The sequence below is a fragment of the Sander lucioperca genome, chromosome 4 (genome assembly GCF_008315115.2).
Source record: "Sander lucioperca isolate FBNREF2018 chromosome 4, SLUC_FBN_1.2, whole genome shotgun sequence".
Classification (NCBI taxonomy): domain Eukaryota; kingdom Metazoa; phylum Chordata; class Actinopteri; order Perciformes; family Percidae; genus Sander; species Sander lucioperca.
In genome coordinates, this window is record NC_050176.1 from 10,883,461 (window position 1) to 10,911,214 (window position 27,754).

Genomic DNA, 27,754 nt, shown 5'->3' on the forward strand with positions numbered 1-27,754 from the left:
TAGCTTATGCCCCCATAACTGCCGTTTTAGCTAACGGGAGCTCTGGGCATTAGCTACAGAAGCTCCATGTTGCTAGCACCAATTCGGCTCGTGGTTTTTGCTATAGACAGTACTCAAAAAAGTATAGCGATCAAGATGAACGTAAAAATTGCCCGGAGTTCTCCTTTAAATGTGACATAACCAGACATTGTGTTAAAAAATTTCAAAATGAACCAGCAGGTGGTCAAATAAACTGAGAAGGTAACAGGTGCGACAAGTGCAACTGCATTTTCTTGTTCATCACCCAGAATGCTTTTCACCAGCACAGTACTACTGGCATCAACATGTTGGGCATTAGGGGTGTGCAAAAAAAAAATCACATTAGTATCGCGATTCAAGCTCTACCAATTCAAAATCGATTCATAATTGATTCATATTTTCTAATAACAAAATATTTTTTTAATAAAAAATGTTATGTCTACTGCAATCACATGGGAAAGTAACTACATTTACATACTGTGAATCGGTTTTTTTTAAATCGAGAATCGTTTTTTAATCGAAAATCGATTTTGAATCGAATGGTTGGTATGAAATCAAAATCCATTGAGTGTCCATTTAGAAATACACATTCCAAACCAGCATGATCATTACACAGGTCAGTTACAGAGTAATATATCTTTCTACACAATGATGACAAAATAAAGGTTGCACTCAGAATGAACAAAGCACACCGAGCGCTGAATGTCACTGCAGGATTCAGGGCTGAAACTGTGTGAGTTTTTATGTGTGTACGTATACAAGAGTTATGTTTCTAAGTAGGACTTTTATAGCAGTGTAATAAAAACAGCAGAAAACATGGCTCAATGGAGAGAAGAAAGAAGAAGAAAATACCAGGCAGTATCATGGATCATGGAAATCATTTAGATATGGTGTGCACACACACACACACACACACACACACACACACACACGCACGCAATTTAAGCTTTCCATCACATTTAGAAATAGTGACAGTACATCCTTTCCAGATCCCCACACAGCAAGAGGATCAACACCCGTAATAAAGGCATCCATAGAAGCTTTTCACGACAGAAATCTCAAATTGTTCCTCTCAGACTGTGTGAAGTAGGAAATAGGCACACAATCAGAGTTAGCGCACACACACACACACACACACACACACACACACAAACACACACACACACACACACACAGCTATGAATGACCCTCACATGAACACACTGTGATGAATGGATTCACACTGGCAAATGAATACAAACCCTAATGGCTGTACTTCACTGTACATTCTAGTATTTTTTTCTTTGCCAGTAAATATGCAAAATGACATGTCAGTTAATTGAATAGATTAAGTGACCTGGAAGATTTCTAATCTATTCTCCATATTAATGCAGACCCTCGGGGCACAGTAATGGGGGAGGCAGCCACCCCTTCCTTCACAAACAGTGGCTGCACACTCACTCTCATGACTGGCAAGCAGCCCAGGCAAAACAGCATTCCAAATTAGTGCCATTATCTGCTCACAATGGCAGCATTTCATTGGTCATCAACAGAAAATCAACGATTAGGACTTCATGGATCCAACGTTACAAGGACAGAATTAATCCATTGTTCTGGTTGATTATAATACAATCATAATAACCATTGTTGGTATTTCTGCATTTTCAGCTCATTAGTTCATTAACTTAATGACTGGATAATGACAGTGGTATATCAAATACAATACAACATATTAGGTCTCATCATTCATGAAGACTCCAGATGATTAAAAGTCCAATCGTTTTGTGGAGTCAACATTCCAATGTCAGCTTCGAACTTTCATGATCTCAAATGTTTGACCCTTAAGAGAGACACTTTAATAAGGTGACGACCACAGAGATCAAAAGAGCCGCTGTCTGTTCCAAAAGCTCATTTGGCCCAAAACTTGGCACCTCTGCTTCTCCCATGGTCAGAGGCTGACCCCGTTGCTATGGTTACTCCACTTCAATATCTATGCAAACGCCGTCTCGCTTCTTGCGCTGGGAAGACTGCTGACCGGAGCTGGTGCTCTGCCAGGACTGCCCCCTCACACACAAACAGAGAAAGGCCTGTGTAAACACAAACATATTATAACTCCCAATGCAAACTAAACACATATGTACATATCAACACACATGCACATCCAAAGTGAGGGCATACGGATGCACATATGGACGTACAGTACACACTTCCGCAAACTGGACAGAAGTCAGCTGTACTGCACGTCAGGCCGGATGCTTTCAGTAATTCATCCACCCACAAGTGTATAATAAGGTTTTTCTAACCCCACCCCGCTGGGACCTCTGGCAACCAAACAACTGTGGAATCTAAACACTCAGCCCACACATGTATCACATCAAACAGCACCCTGACTGTTGATGCACAATAGTATGAAACAAGAGACTCTTCAGCTTCGACAGACTCCTTCAGAGCATTAAAAATGAAACAATGAAGTTGCAGATCAGCAGTGCAGCTCAATGCAACTTTATCATGATCACCCACATCGTCTAAGCATCAGTCCCCCGACCAAAACAGATTATTTCCATCTAAACAAACAAGCATGTAGCAGTTAAACAGCAACCGTGCGTGTCCACATACAGCAACAAAAATAATCTTAATGTGGTGCATTTTTTACTCTTAGCCCTCTGACTAAAGGCCTCACATCAGTTTTTAAAATTACAAAATTATGCAGTGAAATTAATTAATTCCTATGAAATCGCTCACGGGCGCGAAGTAAATCTGCACTCAGTTGAACTTTGTTTAACCTCTGACACGCAAATTGGTGCTGTTGACCATAAGCAAGCCATTTTGACAGTGTTGACCTTTGATGGAACAGAGAGTCAAAATGAAGGAAGCTAACTAAACTAAAATCTAGCGTGTTGGTGTGCCAGCCTCATCCTTTAAGCCATGAATTTTAAGTTTAGTGAAAAAGAAAGGACATTTATATGTCTGTATAGTAAATATGAAGCTACTGCAGCAGCCAGTTAGCTTAGCATAACAACTGGAAACGGGGGGAAACAGCTGGCCTGGCTCTGTCCAAAAGTAACAAAATCCAAAATGTCCAACTATTCCTTTAAAGTACTGTATAGTATGGTTAATTATATGGTCAATAAAATGTTATCCCCGTTATGTATTTCATCTGGTTTCAATGGGCGTAACAGACACGTACATAGAGGCTCAAATGCTCAGGCATGGTGTATAATTCTGTCCAACTCAGCGGCCACGGCCCTGTCTGACCAAACCCAGAGCTACACGCTGAAACAAGCCAAATGAATGACAGATGAAGTCAAAGCCCAGAGAGAGACAAGAAATCCAAGGAAATAAAAATGTAGCCTGCTTGCGCGCAAACACACACGTCCTCTAACAAAGGAAAAACATTGGAGTCCAAGACTCAATCAATTTGCAGTGTAGAAGGAGAGTGGAGCCACATGTTTTTGATAAGTTCTCTAGCAGAGCAGGGTGAGGTAATGATGAAGTCATCTCTATCCTCTGGACAGGTTCAAATTCACTGGGCCGTGTGCGTTTTAAATGGCTTCAGGCTCACCAGCACACACATGATTTCCCTTTTTTGTGGGGTGCTACGCAGAAAAAAAAAAAAACATTTTTTGAAGTTTGCAGTATAGGTATCGAAACCAGAAAAATCACTGAAGGGGTTGCAACATGTGTGCACTAGAGCTGCAACAATTAATCATTTAATCGATTAGCTGTCAACTCTTAAATTAATCGCCAACTATTTTGATAATCGATTAGTCGGTTTGAGTAATTTTTTAAGACAAAAGTCAAAGTTCTCTGATCCCAGCTTCTTAAATGTGAATATTTTCTAGTTACTTCTCTCCTCTGTGACAGTAAACTGAATATCTTTGAGTTGTGGACAAAACAAGACATTTGAGGATGTCATCTTGGGCTTTTGGGAAACACTGATCCACATTTTTCACTATTTTCTGACATTTTATAGACCAAACAACTAATCAAATAATCGAGAAAAAAAAATCAACAGATTAATCGACTATGAAAATAATCGTTAGTTGCAGCTCTAGTGTGCACCTCATCTTCTTCTACACACCTGTCACTCAAGCACAAAAAAAACTACATTCATCAAATATTCTCTCCCTCCTTGTTCTTCAGTTCCTGTTTTCACCAAAACATTCCCAAGCAATCAAGTCTTCATATGGACATGCCTCATTAAGTCCCTGCAGACTGCAGCCACTCAACCGGTCACTGCCACTCTAATCTATGAGGCTGTCTGTCCATCCCCCACCACAGTGGACATTGTACTTCCCGTGTCTCGGCATGGATCTTAAGATTAGCTGAGCTGCCTTGGGTTATTATAGTATGGTATTATAAAACCATTCATTAGGGCAAAGAAAATAAACAAAAGAGAGCAGCTCAGACAGAGAAACTGCTGCAGATGTGTTGAGATGAAAGATTCCCCTCCGCCAAGCTCTATCTAAATGTTATTCTGCAAGAACTGTAACATTCAACACTATAGGCCTATTACAAATAACAATATGGACATGAAGAATACTAAATTCTTAATGGCTGGTGCATTATTTAGAGATAGCTGTGTGGCTCTGACGTACTCGTTGCTGTTCCAAATACACACACATTTCCAACAACACAAATGAATAAGAACGGAACAGTATATTTGAATCACTAGTGTCACAAACACATTCTTCAGCGAGATAGTGGTCGGTGTCTGGAAGTTTTGACACGCCTCCTCCTCAAAATCAGTGGGACAGTTTTGTAGATGCTGAGTGTGTTGGAAACCCATGTCGGCAGAGCAACTAAACTGCTGCATGACATTCAAGTATTCAGGTGTCCGTATGGATTGGTTTTAATGGAAGCCCGGTGTATTGAAATGGCTACCAATAGTTGGACTTATCTGCACAAGCTGTTTATAATCTGATGGACCTGTAATTGGAACCTATGTAAAGACTACATTATCATCAATCATTTGGAAAAGATGGGGATCAGATTACAGAGACTGGGGTAGATTTTGTAGAAATTATGCTCAATACGTTTTCCAGGGTACAAGCGGCCAAAATGGGTTTCCTCAGGATGGTGGCTGGCATCTCCCTTAGAGATAGGGTGAGAAGCTCAGTCATCCGTGAGGAGCTCGGAGTAGAGCCGCTACTCCTTTGTGTCGAAAGGAGCCAGTTGAGGTGGTTTAGGCATCTGGTAAGGATGCCCCCTGGGCGCCTCCCTAGGGAGGTGTTCAAGGCACGTCCAGCTGGGAGGAGGCCTCGGGGAAGACCCAGGACTAGGTGGAGGGATTATATCTCCAACCTGGCCTGGGAACGCCTCGGGATCCCCCAGTCGGAGCTGGTTAATGTGGCTCGGGAAAGGGAAGTTTGGGGTCCCCTGCTGGAGCTGCTGCCCCCGCGACCCGACTCCGGATAAGCGGACAAAGATGGATGGAAGTTTTCACATTTAAAACTTTCATTTCAAGCTTCAGAAGTAGGTTATATGCTTCCTCCTCTTTTGTCAACTAAGACCAGTTAGAAACCTCACTGTCTCCCAGGAGTCTCAAGCAACTGCAATATTCATGAGGACCTTATGAAACACTGGAAAATGAGTTTACATCAAAAAGGATGTGCAGAGGTGCAGGAAAAATAAATATGGAGTGTGTTTGCATTTTCTATCTATTCCGTCATTGGCTCTGGGTTAAATATCTGACTCGTAGAAAGTCCCTGAAGGATTTTGAACGGGGGCCCCCTCTATCCGAGTGAATCAGAGAAGGAGGGGAATACCGTTTTAGATTTCAGGTCCATATGGTGAACATTCACAGCTTTTCAGAGGGCTCTGCGGAGCAAAATAAGAGAAGGGGGAAAAAAGAAACAAAAAAATGAAAAATCAAGTATGTCAGTGCAGGCCTCTTGAAGACAATTATCATATTTGTCTGGGTCCTTTTTAAGTTCAGACGGCCAGGCTTTGATGTGGAAATGGCTATCCTCAGAGAGTCATTACAGGTTGAGAAATATCTACGAGCCAGAGGTGCAGAGGAGGTGCTCTTGGGTAACGTGCAATTTTGAGAGGGGATGGTGGGGGGGGGGGGGGGGTCTGCCTGACTTTTGATCTACAGAACCCGGGGGCATGACAAGAGGAAAAGAATCGGAGAAGAAAAAGACAAAACAAATGGTGAAAAGGCGGGAAACTGAGAGGAGGCGAGAAGACAGAAGGAGCTGTAGCATGCACAAGGTAAGCCAGCTGGTGGCCATTTAACAGTTAATGTTTTATTAATAATATAGCTGTGTACACCCCGTTGCATGCAAACCTACGGTGAGTGAGAGTCACTGTTACTATATATCAGAGATGTGGACTCGAGTCACATGACTTGGACTCGAGTCAGACTCGAGTCACAAATTTGATGACTTTAGACTCTACTCGAGAATTTCAGAAAAGACTTGTAACTCGACTTGGACTTAACCAATGACTAGTGACTTCACTTGGACTTCAGCCTTTTGACTTGAAAAGACTTAATACCTTTCCCCAAACTCGAAGATTAAAAAGTATGTCATGTAAAATGTGCTTTACAAATACGGTAAATGCATTTCCATTAATTTCCCAGATCCACTTTAACCAATCTGACAGATGAAGATGTGAAGTTATGTCGCTGAGTGCCAGTTGGAAATGACACCAAAGATAATTTTGTTTGCGTATGAAGACTATGTAGTGGTCAACAAAAAACAGATTGCAATATGCAAAACATGCAGGTCGAAAATCACAGATGGAGATGTAACAACTTCCAACTTCGTTCAACAATTGAAGTTGCACAAAGAACAGTAATGTTAAGTCGAAGCTAAATCATTTCATCAACAGAGGCGCCATGTCGGCGTGTTGTGGGTTCCCTCCCTAACTCCTACTCAACCCTAAGTAACAGAAAATGGGCAACCTTGTGGGTGAATAAAACAGTTTATGCCTTTGTTTGTTGTTTTATGCAAACTGTTATGTTCTCTCTTATACACATTTGCGCACACAGATAATTCATCCATAAAGTGAGTTTTTATCTTTTACATTTATCCCTTAAATTTATTTTGACATAAAACATTATGAAAGTGCAGTGTCAGTGTTATTAAATTCAGTAGCACCTGATAAAACTTGTTAAAAAAAAATAAATACACATTTGAAAAGGCATTCATGATTTATGTAAATGTAATGTATTACTCTGTTGTTTAAATTTGGTGAATGTTGCATTATGACTTGTTTAGGACTCAAAATACCTGGGCTTTGGACTTGACTTGGGACTTGTTAGTCTTGAGTTGGGACTTCACTTCTGCTATGAATAAACCGGTTAACAGAAAACCTTTAGCTGCAGGTGAAAGAGTCATCCAGCAGAAAGGATGAAAAGACATTACCACCAGATAGCCTCTTTAACTCAACAAAAGCTTTAATGCAGAAGGAAGATAGTATAATCCCAGTAATAATAATATTTATGACCGCTTGCTGCACTTTTTTGTTAACATCAGTGCGTAACCAGGATCAGCTTGCACTAATGACATAAACTACAAGTGAAAGGTTTCCATGACACTTTAACATTTTTGCTGTGGGAGAATACCAAAACTCCTACATGACTGAGCTTAGTAATTGATTTTTGAATAACTGCCAATAACTTATGGAAAGTCTGTCTTGTGTATAGTTTTGCCCATTAAAAAAACAACTCTGCATCCTGATATGCAACTGCAAATTAAACTGAAGATAAAGTAATTGAACCTAAATGTAACACCCACCTCCAATAATTTACAGTGCTATTTTCCTTTGATTCAAAAAAATACCAGCTCAACATGGTGCTTGTCTTTGTGTAAGACTTGAAGATCTCTGACTTTGGCGACTCATAGTGGTAGTAGCAAAGAATACAGCAACCCGCCATAAGAATCAGATACAGGGACACAGAAAATGAACAGTAATGGTCACAAAAACATATACCATCCTAATGATCCTGAAAATGCTATACAAACATTGTGGGGGCTTTAAAGAGGCTTTCTTCATCCCTACATATCATTAAAATATGAGAGTTATTATAAGATAATGTGCTTGCTTGTCACTTGAACACCACAAATTGGCACATTTTGGTATTAATACTTAGTCTAGGAAATGTGGCACTGTGAGCGAGTGAATCCCTTTCCGGCAGGAGGTTGTTACCTTAACTGACCCTGACCTTTGACCTCCTATCATAAAAAGAGCACAGCAAACCTGGGCATTTTTGACAGAGCGTTGTTTTCCCTCCAATATTTACACCACTGATAAAATATGACAGCTACATTAAGTACGCCTACAGAACTGATGGAAGAATTAAGCCAGTGCGTCCTGGAGAGTGTACCTAAAATGTCAAATACAACAACTCACACAGTATGTAGACTATTTATGATTAAAGTAAACAATATTGCAGCTGTTTGGATAACTACGTGTGGCCAATGGTGCATATTTTCCCAAGCTGCTGGACAAAATGCTATGAAGCATGTATGACGCATAAACTTGTTTTACCGCAATATTTTTCATTGAAACACTGGTAAACATCTATAAGCAGGCAAGAAAAAGGATTATGCAACCACAAAGCAACGCCTACCGTTATGATCAATGACCAATGAATAGAATCATCCTCATCCACATACCTTCTTTGAGGCTCGGGTTAGCTGACAGACGACCTAACACAAGTGTCCCCCGGACCTTTTCTAAATCTGTTTCACGGTTTGAATTCAATGCTTCCGATCAAGCACGACGTGTCCGAACGCTTTCACTGACTTTTAATCAACGCGATGGTCAACCCGCTCCCTGTGGGCTGTGCAGGCAGTAAACACATGCTGTGTAGATCTAGTACGCCGGCGAAAGCGGAAACGCTGGCTCACAATATGGCAGGAAGTGGAATGTAATTCATTAAAACTGGCAACGCATTTTTTCGCGAATCCCTTGCTTGAGACGGAGCGCACGTGACTCAGGCGGGCTGTTGTTGATGTGTATTATTTATGTATGCCCCAGTTCAGACAGAAAGACTATCTTTAGCAGTAGCAACGAACGTGTTACACAGTACATACTATAAACGCAATGTAGCAATAAGTATATTTTGGACAATGTACAGGCTACACTTGGCATCCTGTATATTAATTTGCTGCATGCAAATATATCAAAGATCTTCAGCTTATATTCAGTGTATACTCTCTAGGCCAGGGGTCGTCAACGTTTTTTTAAGCTAAGGACCCCTTAACTGAAAGAGAGACTGATCAGGGACCCCCTAGTACATATTGTATAAAATGAAGTTGCATATTAAACTGGGCCTACAATAACGTGTTGGCGACATTATACATAGGCCTACCTTTTAGTGGATTTAATAAGCTATTAAATTGCCGGTATGATTTTATAAATCATGTTGTTTTTTAGATTATTTTTGGGCATTTATTCAACAGCACAGCTGAAGACATGAAAGGGGGGAATGACATGCAGTAAAGGGCCGTAGGTCGGAGTTGAACCCGGGCCGCTGCGTCGACGAGTAGGCTAAACCTCTATATATGGTCGCCTACTCTACCAGCAGAGCTATCCAGGAACCCATAACTCATGTTTTAATGTTATGTGGCAAAGTGAAGCCTTAGTATACTGTATCTGTGGATGGCTACCTTAGTGTCTACCGTACCTATAGGCCAGTTAGCAGTGGGGATTTATATTTGCTCATAATATATTGGATTCATGTTAAGACATTAAAAAAAAAAAAAAAAAACTTTTAAAAATTAACAATAACTTGGAGGACCCCTTGCATTGACTCTGAGGACCCTCTAATGCTACCGGACCCCCTTTTGAAGATCCCTGCTCTAGGCTATATAGGTCATTTTCATGAGCTTTTATCTAGCATTCATTTTAATTTTAGCATAACCTCATACTGTCATGTAAAGGGTAATTATGTATTTTTGGTGGAAAGAATGAATTAGTTGAGCATACAACATAGCATCTAAATAAATAATAAATATAACTCATACAAATATGCTGCACTGTTTCCATCTAGTGGCCGTAAGGGTGCGTATACAACCTGTAGGCTGAGATGAGTACAGATCCAGGAACAGCACTCCTTAGATAAGGAGGCATAAATTATGATTTGTCTCTTTTTTCTGTGTTGTATGTTTTTATCATGGTAGTGTCATGGTTCTTGTATCTAAAGCGGATTAGTGTAAAGTGGGTTTGAGTTTGATTGTGGGGGGAAATATAAAAGGTGAGCCAGTGTCTCTTTTAACAAATACAATCTGTCAGAAATAAACACCATACTGTATTTACTCAGCTGGCATTTTTCTTAATTGTATGGCATATTTTATTTTTTACAGATGACTGTATAATACATTGATATCAAGTTTAAGTACATGCAGCCAATTTTACATACAAACTGTGAGTGTTTGTGTTTGACACTGGCATGAAGGTGAAACTCTTGAGTGGTTGTTAGAGCATTACACTGAATGCTCTTCTTTGTCCTTAGGACACCAGCATCACTTTTATTCATAGAGTTTTTAGATAGTAACATTTACAATGTGCATTCTTGGCTTTTATGAGCAAATATGATTTAGGCAAGGTGACAATTTTCATTTAATGATGATTATACCTCTGAAGTTCGTTCTTTAATTCAAAAACCGTGGGTCTAAACGGCAAAAATATTATCATCTCAAGAGAGATAAAAGTCTGGCGAACGCATTGATGTGGTTTTTATGTTTGTGGTGTCAAATATATGCGACACAGAGCAGGTAACAAACAGGGAACCGCCTGCGTACTTCCAGATATTTTTTTCTGTTGTTTCTATCGGCAGTTGGTATGAACAGAGCCAAAAGTTTAGGTCCGGTTAATTCCATAGTTACATGTCTGCGACCGGCACAAATGTTCCTACATTTTGACCAACCATGATGTATGAAGAGTGAAAAAAATTTCAGAGAATCGTACTGCAGCTTCACCCTCTGTCCTTTCCTCTAGCTCTCAACATTCCGTCCCATACACACACATTGGAAAATCTGAAACGGTCTGAAAACTGGACGATACATAGGCTGAACTGTGATTTGGTAGAAACCGTGCTTAATATCAGAATGCCCATTCAGCCCAAAAAAGGCCAAAGTTGTGTCTTCGGTTTTAACTATTAATTATTTTTCTACATTAAAGTATGGCGATACGGTATGGCCCCAAAGAGGGGTTGTTTTGAGCTATGTCAAGCAATTTCCCGAAGATTTTCCATTAAAGTCTATGGAAAATTTTGCAGCGTTTTATTTGCCCATTTGAAAACTGCACGGCAAATCTCTTAGAAAACGCATAGCACACCATTCCCAATCATTACACACATTTTGATGTATTTTGTGTGCATGTGTTGGCAACACTCCGTGACTAGTAGGGACAAAAATGTGGCGGAATAAGTATGGGGGATAATTGTCATTGTACCGATTACTGCTATTGCAGCACATCAGCACTGAACAAAATAAAATATGTATAATATTAAATATGAAGTGACGAGTGTGCAAGTAGCATAATGGTCCAATATTGTAATGTGTGTGGTAATGAGATAGTTATCTCACAGACAGCTGTGAATTGTTGTACAGTTAACCAGCTCCTCAGTTCTAGTGGTGCGTTTATGTCATACTCTGAACTTCTGAAGTATGGTATTCCTACCACCAAAGGAATATGCTTTAGTTTTTGATGCAGTAGAATAGAATGCCTCTATTGTCATTGTTTTATTAAAAAAATACAATGAAAATTGAAATCCCTCCTTGTGCGTTAATGCTTCTCAGTAACTCAGTATTATCTGAATTTACTTTACTTCCATTGGCTCCTGTTGGATACTGGTATTGGTCAGACCGGTTTCTACTGTAAAAAGATCATTAATAACCATGATATATGTGCTTTATTTCTGTTCCAAAGTCTGTATCTTCTAGAACAACCTTAAGTCAGACCTGGACTGGAAGAAAATCTGGTGCTACATTCTAAAAATCTGATTTTAAATAAGTTTAAGGAAATTATTTTAAAAGGATTCATCTTTTTTATCACCTGAAAGGACATTGATGTGGTCTGCTTAAGATGTCGTTACATTTATTTCCCAATATATTGACTGAATTTTCCCATCCGTGTCTCAAATCTGGTTTAAGACATGAGTAATTGCCTATCGTGCTGTGGCATCCAGAACATGGTCAAACCACACACCCCATCCTGTTACCAGTAGGGGCATTGAAATAATCTTTGCATCAATGCATCGCAATGCAGACCTGGACGATTCTGCATCGATGCAGTGACAGACAATTATCGATTATTGCCTACTGATTTTCCGCTCACTGCTTTTTTTGTTTCTGCCTTTTGTCTGTTGTGTTCAGACTCCGCTACATTCATGAAGTTTCTTCTTCAAGAGCAGATACAATAAGAAAGGAGTTCATATATATCTGACTGCTTGAATTTGTCGATAAAAACCATGTGGCAATATACAATAGTATTTAGGATGTGACGCATCGTGATGCATCGTGATATCAAATCTATTAGAATCGTTGACAGAATAATCGTAATCGAATCGTGAGACCAGTAAAGATTCACACCCCTAGTTACCGGTCAACAAAATCCCGACTGTTTGCTGTCCTGACTCCACAGTGGTGAAACAAACTCCCCACTGACATCACAAACCCTACACATTGTCCGCCTCATCTGCGACTGCAGCTACCTTTCTCTGTCTCTTTTTTCAAAAATGTAGCACTTAAAGCAGTTTTTTTTGCTTATTTGATGAATTTTATGTACTTGCCTGATTCTTGCTATTTGTTGGGTGGTATCTTCATGGTTGAATCCACTTATTGTAATTTGCTTTGGATAAAAGCCTCACCTAAGTACATGTAATGTATAATTATACTCTCAAAGTCACTTAATTAAAGAAATATTTTTCCCATACATTTTGAAACATTAAAGCTTTCCTGGATCACCATTAACAAAACAGTCTACTACTGTAATGTTTCTGCTCTGTTTCAATATGCCGCAGTCTTTTGCTGTCTCTGTCTATTGTCTGCATGCGTGCGTGAACATGGTAAACCTGTTCATACACGATCACATCACAATTCCAGCTCCTGCCGCAATCAGTGATTTAAACAAGCCAAGTGAAGGACCTGACCCACTACACAAGTCCTCCAATATGTGTAAATAGCTGCGTGGCCTACCCAAAATAGCCCACAATGATGGGCCATTGGGTTGCTATTTTTAGAACAAGTTACTATTTTCTCTCATCTTTTTTCCCCTCAATCCTGTCACAAGGACTGAGGCATATTCTGTTAGCGGAAAGAGGAAGAAGCAGAAACAGGGTTGTAAAAGGGGAAAAAAAAGAATGGATCAACTCAGCAACCAGTGGAAAAACTCTGAGGCTACAAGTTTGATTTTGGGCACCTTATTTATTTTTATTCCCATCAAGTCTGGCCATATGTATCCTATATGTTTAGCTCTATAATTTCATTTTGGCTGGCTGCTGTTCTTTATTGTTAATCAGTATATTTATTTATTTTTTTCATATTTTATTTGTATCTAGTCATTATTTATTTAATATTGTTTCTATGTCTCTATTTCTTTGACTATAGATTGCTGCTGTTCAATTTCATCATTATGTGCCTGTTTTTGAAACATTTGGGTGCAGGTAGGTAATTTAAGCCAGCTATTACAGTATACTGTTGGCTACATTATTAAGTATTTACGTGAAATTGTATCTTACAAAGCACAATACCAACTAACAAATGTAGAGGATCAGGTCACTTTCAATTCAAACAACTGAGAAAATAGACTTTTCTCCAAGCCCCCCAAAATACTAATTAAACTAATACTAATTGTAAATCTATCATCTAAATATGTCTATATTGCTTTATTAAATGGGTTATAATGTTTGCTCTGTGAACAACCACTAATTGTTTCCTTTGCATTTTGAACTGATTCAGCCAAACAGAACACTATGATCAACAAGTGCTTTTTCTCTTGTATATATTTTGCCATGAGCTGAGTGGGAACGGGCCACCTCCACTGGGACTGCCAAATATCTTTCCTCCCTCCTCTGCCTTCATACATGAGACACTGTCGCCCTGTTAACCAATCACAGGATGACACAGAAAGAGAGCAGCTGTATAACAGAAACACAACACAGGCTGCACACACATGACACACTCTTGGAGAAGACACTTAACCACACACCATACTTCAAACTTGTTTTGCTGCCATTGAACTTCTTATGTTCTAACTGAGCTGTTTTTTCATATTACCTACACCTTCATTAAGGATCTGCAGGACTTCAGTGACATTTTTTTGTAAAATCATTTCCCTTTAATTCTAAATAGACATTTTCTCTTTGCTGTGTGTCTTTTACACATTTGCCATCATGTGCCTTCTGACAGCTGCCCTGCTGCTTTCTTTACTTGGTGAGTATTTTTACAATCTTTGACCTTTACATAAAGTGCACCATGGACTTTCATGGGGTTTCAAACCATGTGCCATGTGTGACAGAGAGTCTGTGGGTTTTCTGCCATTTCTGATTAGTTTATTTTGCTTTGGTTGATGTTGTTAGTTACTCATTCTCTCAGTCGGAAGGAAAAGCCGGATCTTTTATTTAGTGGCACCTTGCCAAAGATTTATCTTTCTTTCTAATGCTTAACTTGTTGCAACTCCCTTCGTGCATCACACCATGATGTTGAAAGGCTTGAACCAATCTAATTGATCAAATTAGAAACATGTGATGTTAGTAAGTACTCAACAACTATAAGTACAGTAAATGATTTAATGTGGAAATTCACAATAACCAATCCATTTGCTTGCACATTTTGGACAACCTGCACTACTATTTCTATTGATCATTTGTAGTCCACAGGAATAAATACTACGCAAGGAATCCTTAGCTTCTGTTTTGTTTTACACAGAGAATCTGAGGTTTATCACATGATAGTATTCAAGACATGAAGATTGACCAGATTGGCCAGCCATATTAACTAGCTGTCAAACATTCTAAACTTGACTTACACCAAGCCTGTGTCCATGACTTGAGATTGTACAGTTATAGTACAATGTCTCCTCAGGCTCTACTTTCAGAATGGGGTTTGATCCGTTTGATAGCCTATCAAAACAGGGTCATGGTTGTTTTGAAGTTGATATACTGTAGTCTGCTATAAACAAGGTTTCTAACATTTACAACGTAAAGCGTACACATCGCATCAGTTAGAAGTCAAATTGTTTGCTTTTAAACCACTGCAAACTTATAAAAACATGCATCGTATCGTCCTGACAATCTATTTAAAATATAATTCAAATGACAATCCAAACAGAGCTAATGACAATGATTTCAGACCAAGACTCCAGTCACATTATGAAAGTTTTTCCACTTTTAACTTTCCCTTCAAATGCCATACAGGCATAATACATTAAAGAAATGAAAGTGGCCGCTATTCATAACATCGAACTGAGAATAGAAACTAAACGGTGCATTCAACCAATTTATGGTGACTATTGTGCCACCTACCAAGCAGCATAATCTAACTAATTTTGTGATTTTACATTTTTCTGTTACTATTAGTTTTTTTTAACCAGGCAATGTTGTTTAAGTTAAGTTACATTTTTTTAATTGAGTTTTGGTTTTATTTAGTTTCAGTTTACTAAAAATATTTTTCACTGCGTTTCATTTTCAGTTTTAGTTAACTATAATAACCCTGCTCCTTTCTAATTGAATCTTTCACTTTGAAACATACTTTATTATTTATTATTATTTAATACTATTAAATTAGTTAATGTAACTTCTTCATACCTTTCCTAGGAGACATCTTGTGTCCATCAGTTAAACTTTTGAAATTAACAGTATTTTTTTTATTTTGGATTTTTTGTAAATAGGAAGAAGGATTGCATTACATTTTAAGAAGGTTTAACCATATTAGACACAAATAATTATTCCAAGCAAAGTATCATTTTATGCCTTGCAACATCTCTGGGGGGCATTTTTAATTTTGGCTTTCTTGATCCATGATGAGAATTTTTGACTAACATTAACTTAAAAAAAACAAACTATAACCATATTGTAATGTGCACAGATACTATTGGGTCATTGTTTAAACATTGTCAATTGAACATTCAAAAACGTGGGTCAGGGTTTTGCAGGGTCATCCAACATCAGCATTCTCTTTGTTGAGCAGGGTTGTGCATTAACAAGCGTAGGAACCCAGAATACCACTATCACCTTCTTCTTGTCATCCTTTTCAGATTCCATTTCCTGTGTTCAGTACCTGGCACTTCTAAACATGGGAGGTGTCACAGGACAGGTGCACTTTAACTCCACCTCCCAGGTGGCCACTGTCAACGTGTCTGGCGCTGGATCCTGTGGTTCACTTAACTTCTCCATTAGCGAGTTCCCTGTTATGTATGGCCATTATGCTCAGCCCTGTTCTGAAGCAAATATTGGCCCCAGCGTGTTCACCTTCACAGCTGGTCCTTCGTCAAACTTCACCATCAACTTGACAAACAGCTTAAACCTGGATGACTTCTCGCTGAATTTGCAGACATGTAACGGCACTAAAGTATGCACGGTTGTAAGTCAAGGTCAAACACTCATGACTTTTCAGGCCAGGTTCTTTGGACCCATCGCAGGTAATGTGTACATGCGCTTAAACAGAGGACAGACCAATCCCAGGCTGCTTGCAGACCTAGAAACAATCGGTCAGGTCAATGCCTCACAAACCAATATCACTCTCTTTGGATCAACCAGCACTGCTGCAAGCTGTAGTGTTCTTCTTGGAAGCTTAGATCCCTCAGCTTTGACCAATCTGGGTGTCGTAAAAGTCGGAACCCCTTTACAGCCTGAGAAATCCCGTCTGGACCTGACAAGCTTCAACGTCAACAATCGCTTTCTTCTCCTCCGCATGGGGTCAAGTTACCATTGTGCGCAGATTTATAATGTGCCAGAGAAACAGGTGAGCGCTGTTGTCAATATGAGAGGGATCAAAGGATACTTTATCTTCCGCCAGGCTTCCCCGTTTGATGTGACAGAGTTGACGGTGAACCTGACTAACTTGCAGAGCAGAGTTGGCCCTTACCATGTTCACAATTTTCCCGTCCCCTCAGTCAGGTCGCCTGCATCAAGCCGGTGTTCAAATGATAACGTGGGTGGCCACTGGAATCCATTTGGTGTCAACACGAGCGACTCAACATACCCAAAAGTGCCAGGTTCAACCCACGACATGTATGAAATCGGCGACCTTAGCAGCAAGCATATGTCCCTTGCAGGTAAAAACGAGGTGGACATGATGTTCACCGACTTCAGCCTCCCTCTGTTTGGACAGAACAGCATCGTAGGTCGCTCAGTTGTGATTCACCAAACAGATGGTGCCAGGTATGTTTGTGCCAGCATCAGCTATCCCGGTGAAGTGATCGTAGCCAGAGCCAGATTTCAGGGCCTTGTGGTTGGTGAGACCTGGTTCACCCAGCTGACGAACAACCCTGTGTCTGACGTATCCATCTTCACGGATCTGTCATATGGAAATCCCTCAACGACACCTACCATAAACCACAACTGGCATGTTCACATCTTCCCCATCAGCTCAGAGAGGGATGATGATGAAAGGCGCTGCAGCACAACAGGAGGACACTGGAACCCCTTTAACATTAACACAGGAGACAGCAGCTATGCCCTCCTCTGTAGCCCCACCAATCCCTTATCCTGCGAGGTGGGAGACCTCTCCAGCAAACACAGCACCATCAACCTTGGCACCAGAGTGGGCGGAGTGGAAGCAAAAACCTTTTCCACTGATGTCACTTCCTGGTTGTCAGACTCAGGCATTATCGGTCGTTCTGTGGTTATCCATCAAGCAAATAGAGGAGGGCCAAGGATTGCTTGTGCCAACATCACAATGGTGCGGATCCCCAAAGCTAGCTTAGGTACCTGGTTTGGCTTTCAGACGCCTGGCGGACAGGTCCGGTTCTCCCAGTCTGTCCCACAAGGCCCCACAACTATAAACGTATCCCTGATTAACCTGAAGTCCTTAGCTGGGGGTTACCATATTCATGCACTGCCCATCAAACCTGGCAGTGCTGAGCCCTGCTCCAACGCAAACATCCAGGGCCACTTTAACCCGTTTGCCTGGAACGTATCAAACAGCCCCGCACCTGGAGTTGGCACAGTGGATCAATATGAGATTGGGGACATCAGCGGGAAGTTTGGGAACCTGAATGGCCTCAACCAGATTCAAGCTGCATACATGGACCCTGACATGCCATTAACTGGACCCTACAGCATAGTTGGAAGGTCGCTGGTGATTCACTACTCTAACGGATCAAGGTGAGACCCTGTGTGAATCTATGTTTAGAGAGAAAGAAAACAACAGAGGGTTAAAGTGAAGAGGGAAGTAGATATGACGAAAATATATGTGTTTGTTCTTATTAGAGAGAAAGAAAACAACAGAGGGTTAAAGTAAAGAGAGAAGTAGATATGACGAAATATTTCACTTCTAAGATGTACCACATGTTCCAATATCTAAACAAGAAGTGGTGAGCACTGTGAATACTCTTTTCCTTTCATATACATTATATATAATACAGATACAGCATACAGAAAATGGCATCAATTCTAGCAGCTGTAAAGTTTGAGTAGTCACTGATCACAGACATCTAAGCCTCACCACCCTGAGTTGCCCTCTCGCACAGTGACAGACTGCCAATCCATTGAGAGTAAATACAGGATGTCATAGAAGTCTTCCTCATGCTTTGTATCGTAACAAACAGAATATCTTCCACCTTCAATGAGAATGACTCAGCAAAATATTGTGAATAACAACATTCTAAAGGTTAACTGTGGAATTTGGCTTTGCTCACCTTGTGTTTTGTGTCTTTCTGTGCGTGTGTGTGTTTTCTGTACAGAATGCAGTGTGCAGACGTCTTAGCTGGCAGAGATACAGATGGACAATGGATCCTTGCCAAGGCTGTTTTCAACGGCACAGTGACTGGGACAGTCAAACTGGTAAGAACCAATAACAGTCTTTTCAACTAAATGCCAATTTATTATACTTAGCCTGTATGCAGTTTCTACATCAGTATTTGTGCTAATCTGTCTATTTTGTTCAACACATACAATTTTCAGGGTGGGTCAAAGGGTACTTTGATGTGTAAAATTGGTGGAGTTCCCCTTTAAAAAAGATAGATTGCATTGCATCTTGGGTGGCTCACACCAGTAATTGCAGTAATCTTGACTCAGCTGCCCAATTTCTTTTGCCAAATTTCAGGTTGCTAAACTAAGAAAAAAAAAAGCTGCATTTCTGTCTCTGCTTACAAGGCTTGACTTCCCTTGCTTCTTCAGTGGGTTTGTGATTCACAAATCATTAAATCCTCAATTAATAAGGTCAGATATCACAAACGTGAAAATCACCCAGCCCAGCCCATCACCAGAAACTAAGTTTTGAGATTTCCACATGACAGCAGCAAATTGTACGAATCAGAATCCAACGGTTGTCTCTGACAGCCACAGAACACATACAAGGTTTTCTCTCCTGCTAACTTATTAGGATCCAAGCTGCCACAAAAACATGACAAGTATTTCTGCTATACTGGACACACAGTGAATTAATTATGCCCGTGGCGGGTTGCATCAAGAGCCATGGGAAGCAGGGGCAGGATCTTTAGCTTAGCTTAGCATTTGTTTGCTGGCTAGTGAAACCTACAGCCCCCCTGAACTAGGACGCTCCCCAAGGGAACAGCTGTCTCTGTCAGCCTCCCTCCAGAGGCACCATACTGAGCTCTGCACAACATCTTTGGATACGAGCTTGGAATACTGTATCTCTTAAGAGGCTATCATCAAGCATAGTGTGGGGAATAAACATTCACTCAATTTGGTAAGACAGATTTAACTGATAGTCACAGATTGAGTGTAACAATGACTTAACAGGTTACAATGCTAAATCCCCACTGTTGTCCATTTTAACTGCCTTTATATTTCAGCAAAACAAGCACCCAGTTCTGGTGGAACTATTTCCTATGAGAGTTTGACAGTGCACGTTCATTCCATCTCTCTGTCTACTTATATTGAACATGTTGAATGTTCTTTCTCCCAGCGCCAGCAGATATTTCCTGATGGGAGTAGCAGTGATATCACACTGGAGGTGACCCTTCAATCATCGACAGGACAAACTGTAAGTACAGTCATGTAAAAGGCCAATTAATAGCATTAATATATATATATATATATATATATCACCCTTGACATGTATATTTACACTTACCCACAATGCCCACACTCACACATACTTTTTATTTTGCTTTGTTCCATTATTCATTTGGTCTGTACGTCTATCTTGTTCTATGTAATAACAGTATGTCACACATTTTTGTTTTTGTTACTTTATTTCACCAATAAAAAAAATAAATAAAAGAACATTCACATCCAGTGCCAGGTTGAAACACTGCGTTAGAAATGGGATAAATGTAACACTCACAAGCGCTGCCACGTAGAAGCACATTTCTAGGCTTGTGCCTGAAAGGCAGGAAACACTTGCAACACACACACACACACACACACACACACACACACACACACACACACACACACACACAGATCCATGTTGATAGTGCCAGAGTTGATTTTATGAAAGCAACAGTGTTAAGTTTCACTTTAACTCAGCATTTGAATCCAGAGAAATTGCCTTTGAATGCAGCAGGATCAGGAAGAGATTGTAAATGTGTCTAAATCATGTGTTCATTGTTAATTTGTGTATGATTAACTCTGGATTTACGAGACACATTGAAACCACATAGACTCAGGTTTATGTGGTTTCAATGTGTCTCGTAAATATGTGCACACACTCACTCACATTTGTATTACCCCCCTCAGACAAGTGTGGCATCCATGTTCATCACAAGCAACCGGGTCACCGACACCCGCCAGTGCAGCGGTGTGGGAAGCATATTCAATCCCTTCAACATGACATCAATGGTGAGACCAGCCTGTCTCTTATTCTCCTGATTCTCAAAGTGTACTGCTCTGGAAGGCTGAGTACTGTATTAGTACTTACAGTATTGAAGATGCTAAGTGCTTTAGTATTCTGTACTTTTTAGGGCATTTTAATTCTATGGTTTCAACTTGTACTTGTATGACATCATAATCAAAATGTTTTTACTCTTAATTATAGACTCTATAGTAATTTGTGAAATTAGTTGGACTTTTGCAAGTAGGGCTTTCTTAATTGTATTTATGGTTTAGAAATTAAATTGAACATTTCCAATGCAAATGTTTTTTGTTAATAATCAATGCCTGGAGATGTTACAAGGACATTTGTAGTCACCTAAATCAAGCACTTGTTGTAAGTCCTTTGCATATTATGTATGGGACAAAACTTTCAAGCAGTGCAGAGAAGGAAACATTATTTATTAAATAACATGCAATGGTGCCAAAAATTGCACTTTTGTTGTAAATGTGTAATCCACTTCCTTCTTTCTATTCCCCTTTCAGAGCTCCAGCTGTTCACTATTAAACCAGCTAAGCTGTGTGGTGGGAGAGGTGTCCGCAAGACAAGGCCCAGTCAGCCTGACTCAGGGACAGCTCTTCACTGACAGCAACATCCAGCTCTCTGGAGACAACACAGGTACCGCACTGACATAGTAATTCAAGTGTAATTTAGCAATGATGAGAATTAAAGGTTTCAATAAAACATGGTATCTGTGTTTGTAGTGGTCCACAGATCTGTACAGCTGAAGAATGGAGACAGCATCATCGCATGTGCCGACATCCTCCCAGAATCCCCTTCAGCAGTGCAGACCTTTCCCACCGTGACTAACTTCAGCAGGTGAGTGTAATAAAATCAATCATTTTAATATGAAATTAATAATACCCTTTCAGCAGAATCTTTTGGCAAATGTTCAATAATTGCCCTGAGCAGAACCTAAAGTCATTGGTCGTCTGTGGTGGGAACAAACTCTACAGAAGTGTGGTATGTTTTTGTAGACAGGTGCAGTAGTTTTCCAGGTCATTGGTGTAGCTGAATGTCTGCAAACTCAGCTATGTTTTGGGCTGAGCTCTAGTATGCAGCACTTAAATACGTAATAGGGATGGTCTAACTTTGATCTGACTCAACCCATTGTTTGTTGTCATTAGAACCATCCCTTTCACTTCTGGTTGTAAACTGGTTTTAAGTCTTCTCTAATACAGCATGATGTTCATTTAGTAAATTATGGTCTGATTTATTTCAAATAAACGATAAAGCGGAATTCTTTAGGTGCTTTGCTTCACGCTAACCTGTCAATCAGAACATCCTCAGCTCCTTCCTTTTTGTTAAAATTGGGTCACTTCTGGTTGTAAACTACAAAGATGATGACAGCCAAAAAACTACCGGCTTCAAAACAATAGTGCACAAACCAGTTGGTGACGTCACTGATCTCAGTATGTTTAGTTGTAAGGTGTACATTTTGATAATGAGTGCAACAACATCAAAAACATTCTTTCTGTTGACTGGAGGGTCATTCAATCTGACTAACAAATTAGATTAAAACTGAGAGGTGTGTTTTGGGCTGAGCTCTAGTATGCAGCACTTAAATACGTAATAGGGATGGTCTAACTTTTATCTGACTCAACCCATTGTTTGTTGTCATTAGAACCATCCCTTTCAATATAAATAACTCCTCATAAAATATATGAAGCATTGAGGAAACGGTACTAACAAAAGGCATCCATTGTCTCGTGGATAATAACACATTCCAAAATAATTGTCTTTTGCCAATTTGGAAGTTCCTTAAACCTGCATTCTATCTAATTTCCAGCAAGGGGTCTCCACTGGCTCCAAAACGAAGTCCTTTTCCACAGAAGTCTTTGGGAAAATGACCCTACTTCTCATTTGAATTATTACCTCAGTAAACATTTTCCTAATGAGTTTTTGGTCTCAATTGTTAGTTTTAAGGCTTCTCTAATACAGCATGATGTTCATTTAATGTTCAAAACAACAGTGCACAAACCAGTTGGTGACGTCACTGATGCAACGTCCATTATTTTTACAGTCTATGGTCTTGCATCTCAGTCTGTTTAGTTGTAAGGTGTACATTTTGATAATGCGTGCAACAACATCAAAAACATTATTTCTGTTGACTGGAGGGTCATTCAATCTGACTAACAAATTAGATTAAAATTGAGAGGCTGATCAAATGCCCTTTAGCTGGATTCCAGCTAGTTTGGCACAAGTTAACATTCATGAATGGATGATCCATTCAGCGTTTACTATCCACATAAACTCAAAGTGACTTGATCATTTCTTAATCTTGAGCAGTGTTTGGAATAACGCCGTTTAAAAGAACGGCGTTAGGTAACGACGTTATTTTTTCAGTGACGGGGTAATCTAACGAATTACTTTTCCCGTCGTTACAACGCCGTTAACGTTACTGGACGTTAAATGCGGTGCGTTACTATGCATTGATTGAATAAACTGTGTAATCCGAACGCACCCCTGGCTCACAGCTAGTGAGGAGGTGGGTTAATAACGAGGTAAGCGATTATGATTGGCTAAGGCAGAGTCATGTTTCATGGTAGCCAATCAGAGCCAGTGTTTTTACACACATGCCATGTTTTTACACACACACACACACACACACACACACACACACACACACACACACACACACACACACACACACACACACACACAGCTAAACAGAGATTCGATGCAGCAGCTGAGATGGCGAGTCAGGAGCAATCCGATGAAAAGTTGGCATTTTCAAGGTGGAGATATAAGCACTACTTCAAATTCATTGTGGTCAAAGGCAAGAACGTGCATGTAATGTGTACATTATGTCCAGGAGCGAAGACTTTGTCGACATCCGTTGTAAACAACTCTAATTTAATGAAGCATCTCACAACGACCCACGCATCTACAAAGCTAGTGGCCAAAACCACTGATACCTCCACCACAGAGGATAGCTCGCCATCCACTAGCAAAGAAGGACTCGGAGCAAAGTCCTCCAAGCAGCAAAAGCTAGATCTTTCTGCCTCACAACAAAAAAACTGCTTAAAGAAATCCAAATTCTTTGACATATAGCAACTTTTTTTTTTTTAGTAGTAAGTAGTGAGTAACTATAACTAATTACTTTTTTAAAGTAGCGTTCCCAACACTGATCTTGAGCAACAGGAATTTATGATACATCCCTCAAACATGATCATAAAATGTTACTGAGAAATCATTACAATCTCTGAAGTTCATTGCACCGTTGTCTGGATTGGATAAGAGGAAATACACTGAATAAAATGTTTATACTAGTATCTTCTGGTAATCATTATATTACAATATTTTATTTATTTTGGCCTAGATATGACTTCCGTAAGAGGGTTGCAGATGTCCTGCAGTTGGAGACAGCGAGAGTCACCATCCTGCCCACCTCTCCCAGGTTTGCAGTTGCTGGAGTATGTCAGCAAGTCGAATTCATGGTATCTGGTAAGAAGCCCTCTAAAAAATGATGTTCCCCTATAAACACAACAGTGGGCTAATTTGCAAAGAAAAAGCACTTGTATTAGCTTTCAACACATAACACCAAAAGCAAGGGCACTTGCAGTACAGGGGTAGAAAGTACCAGAACTTTACGCCCTTGGCTGGTGTGACCCCATCGCAAGATGGTCTCTAGTTGGAATTTCTGAAATAAGTAAAGAGACGATAAAGATGATTTGGGGGAAAAAAATAGGAGAAACAGATTAGCAGCATACAGCAAAGGGCCTGGCCTACATTATGGCCAGGGCTGTTAGGCTCTGCATTCACAAAGGTTTTTGTGTGTGAGATATAATCGCAATCTATGGGGCTGCATGGACAGCATCTATAAGCCTATAAATCTTCAGCTACTTCAGGCTTCTAGGACCTATCTGGGCAAGCTGTGTGCCCAGTGCTGTGTTCATCAGGAGGACAATGAACAATTACAGGCATTGAAAAATCTTTAGAAAACCTGAAAAATTGCTCAGTAACCTGATGCTGGAGTTGAGTGTCTGTGTGTCTCATTTTCTGTCCCTTACACTGTCCCACGGCGGAACAGAGAAGTATCTGTACAGAGGTTTCACACAGTATAGCACAGGACAGGCATTTATGTAGTCTCCCACAAGGTGGAGAGTTTACTATTGCCATTATTGAGAGAAGGCTTCCTTTACCATGATATTAAGTATAATAGTACAGCAGGAAGAGTGTGGTGATGATAACATTTTCTGTGCTTGAGAGAGTATTAACTAATTAATTAGAAAATTAATACAATTAGCAGACAGTGATCTTTGTCTGAAGCATAAGTATGTGCAAAGCAATCACACATACTTGACAACCAACTGAAAGGAAAACTTGCTATGTAATAGTAGTAGGCTATGGTATTTGTTATTTCTGAAACATTTAAAGTACACTGCAGCATTTGGTATATCGTCATCTGACCTAATGATGCAAAATTGGTAAGTCCATAACTACATTTAGACTCAGCTGATTATTGATAACAAATCAGTAATGGGTCCGTCTGTGTGTAATTAATCATTGCCACATTGTCTGTATCTTAAAGGGGATGTCAGCACTGAACTTCTGCAGTCTGTCAAAACCAGCAAGGAGATGGGCATGTTCAGAGAGTCTGACAAATGTACAAGTAAGTGTGCTCCATAATCGTAGCAGCAACATAAGGCTAATAACATAGAAAATAAATGTGCATACCCAATGCCATGTTTTCAAAGATGATTCTTAGTACATTGATGCATTACTTCTAAGCAAACCTCTTGTCTGATTCGGTTTATTATTTTTTGATGAGCACTTGAAGGCAGCATTTGTTTTCAATTGGATAGCTACAGGAGTGTATTTGCTTCATTTTCATAAGATGATCTTCGAGTACAAACGTAGCATACATTTAGTCATAGTTCTCTTTTAACTGAGTTCCATTCCATATGTAATAATAACAAGGATAAACAAATAAAGAATAACCTGTAGTGACCTTTCTGATGTGATGCCTTCAGGAAGTGCAGGTCCGCTGCTGATGCCAGGAACCTTCCTTCTTTGCTTGATGTTTGCTGCCACCTACCTGCTGCCATCCACAGTTTATGTATAGCTCAGCCACATCATCAGCAGGGACGCATGGATCCTTATATTATAAAACTGTGAATATGTTTATGAAATGTATCCCACCAAATGATACAATGGTAATCTGATTTAGTATCAAGCAAATTAAAAAAAAAAAGTTTCTTTGTGCAAGTTACATTTTGTAGTAATCATTTCAGGCAACAATATATTCATTATAACTGTTCAGTGTAGCCTTTATAGAAATGTTCATATTTTTTTAATTCTTAGTTTTCTTTATGTATCAATCAATCAATCAATCAATCATTTATCACGTGAAACAATAATAATATATGTACAAGTTTAGTGAAATGTAATCTGTCAGTTCCTTCAATATATGCATTAAAAACAGTAATATTAGTATGTTTATGTATATAAGACATATTCATGGCAAAATCTGTGTGTAAATATCTGGAAAACTGTGATTAAAATATAAAAATGTTTGTATGCCTTGTGCCAATAATCTGTAATCTTCCATAAACATCAGAACATGTGTGAGCACAGAGTAGCCTATGTGGTGCTTCAGCAGTAGGCTACAATAAACTGCGATGCATTTTAAAAGAAGCATTTTAAGTCTCAGTTAGCCTACTTTTATAAACTGACATGGTATTTATTTTACACAGCGATTAAATAATATCAGTTACTGATGGTATCATGTAACATTAACCTAGTACACTTTTAAGGGCCGCACAGTGAAGTGCATTAGTGTCATTCTAGACTCCCATTTATAGTGCCAGTAGCCTACATGGATTATAATGCAGGGCTCTCAAGTGTCATGCATTGAGCGTGACAGTCACTCATTTCGGTCTTTAAAAACTATTACGTCAGGTTATATTCTGAAATATAGTGACTATTATAACTTTATTTTTCTGAAAATATCACGACTCCTCCAAATCTCAGAGAACAGAGATGGGATGAGTTATATTTTGAATGTGCACAAAGTTTTGAACATGAGCAGAAATCTTGCTCAAACTTAACAATATTACAGTCCAGGGCTTTATTAATCCATTAAAATGAATTAATGTATCATTGAGGTGATTTCATATGCATATTTAAGGAGGTTACTTCCTCAACAAAAGATGCAAAAGAAAAGGGAAGAGTAAATGATGCATAGGCTACATGTGTGCTGACTCAGATATAATTAGAAAAGTCGATCTACAGGAGAATAAATAGATGAAAGCAATACAGAATGCCTGAGAGCCTTACTGCAATATATTCCATTATGTTTTTATATTTAGATTGTAATCTATGTTTCCCTTTACATAAAGATATTTCCAGCATAAATTGATTCAGAAAAAGGTAGAAATAGGTGCATACAAATTCACCTGAATGCAGGAAATCAAGTGTTTAATGCTCAACATTTTATGGGGGAGGACCCCCAGACCTCCCACATCATTAGTCACCATGCGGAAATGGAATAAATACTTTGTATTTGGTTGAATTGTCAGTGCCATGTGTCAAATCTTTTTTTCTGCAAGTCTGAGCAATTATTAATAACAACAACAAACAAAAACACTAATAATAACAAACACCCCCACTCCCACGATCCGTCCAACCCGACCCCCCCCCCCCTCCTCTTTTTGTCACTCTTGCCTGTCTTCAAAACTTGAGAGCCCTCATAATGGTAGCGGCATTTAGATTAGGCTATGTAGGCCTACTGTACAATAACCATAGACTGTATATAAGAATATACAATAAGACAAATAGAAGACAATAACACATTT

The 27,754-nt window shown here is 39.5% G+C and overlaps 2 protein-coding genes across 4 annotated transcripts in view; one reads left to right on the plus strand and one right to left on the minus strand.

The window, feature by feature from the left end:
* add3a (adducin 3 (gamma) a) overlaps positions 1–8,818 on the minus strand; it is a 114,942-nt gene extending 106,124 nt beyond the window's left edge. Inside the window, exon 1 of one of the 2 annotated variants that reach the window (XM_031289329.2) lies at positions 8,625–8,818. The gene's annotated coding sequence lies outside the window, so the exon portion shown is untranslated. Of the gene's footprint in view, positions 1–8,578; positions 8,600–8,624 lie in introns of those variants that run through there. The other variant, XM_036000416.1, reaches the window with a different exon arrangement.
* A 5,253-nt stretch (positions 8,819–14,071) lies between these two features.
* On the plus strand, positions 14,072–26,487 carry cusr (Copper-only SOD repeat protein). 2 transcript variants are annotated; one of them, XM_031289320.2, is made up of 10 exons: positions 14,072–14,387; positions 16,210–18,280; positions 18,859–18,958; positions 20,046–20,123; positions 20,822–20,923; positions 21,440–21,572; positions 21,659–21,773; positions 24,277–24,401; positions 25,489–25,569; positions 25,928–26,487. In XM_031289320.2, the coding sequence occupies exons 1-10, from the start codon at positions 14,348–14,350 to the stop codon at positions 26,020–26,022; spliced, it is 2,940 nt and encodes a 979-aa protein (XP_031145180.1). In that variant the 5' UTR covers positions 14,072–14,347; the 3' UTR covers positions 26,023–26,487. The 2 variants fall into 2 exon arrangements, with proteins under 2 accessions (XP_031145180.1, XP_031145181.1); XM_031289321.2 differs by having other exon boundaries at positions 25,931–26,486.
* Positions 26,488–27,754: the final 1,267 nt, after the last annotated feature.

Excerpts from the sequence above, each read along its gene's own strand:
- cusr (XM_031289320.2), top strand. The coding sequence starts at position 14,348 with ATGTGCCTTCTGACAGCTGCCCTGCTGCTTTCTTTACTTG. Across the intron at positions 20,924-21,439 it reads CCTTCAACATGACATCAATG|AGCTCCAGCTGTTCACTATT; the intron begins GTGAGACCAGCC and ends TTCCCCTTTCAG. Across the intron at positions 25,570-25,927 it reads AGAGTCTGACAAATGTACAA|CAGGAAGTGCAGGTCCGCTG; the intron begins GTAAGTGTGCTC and ends ATGTGATGCCTT.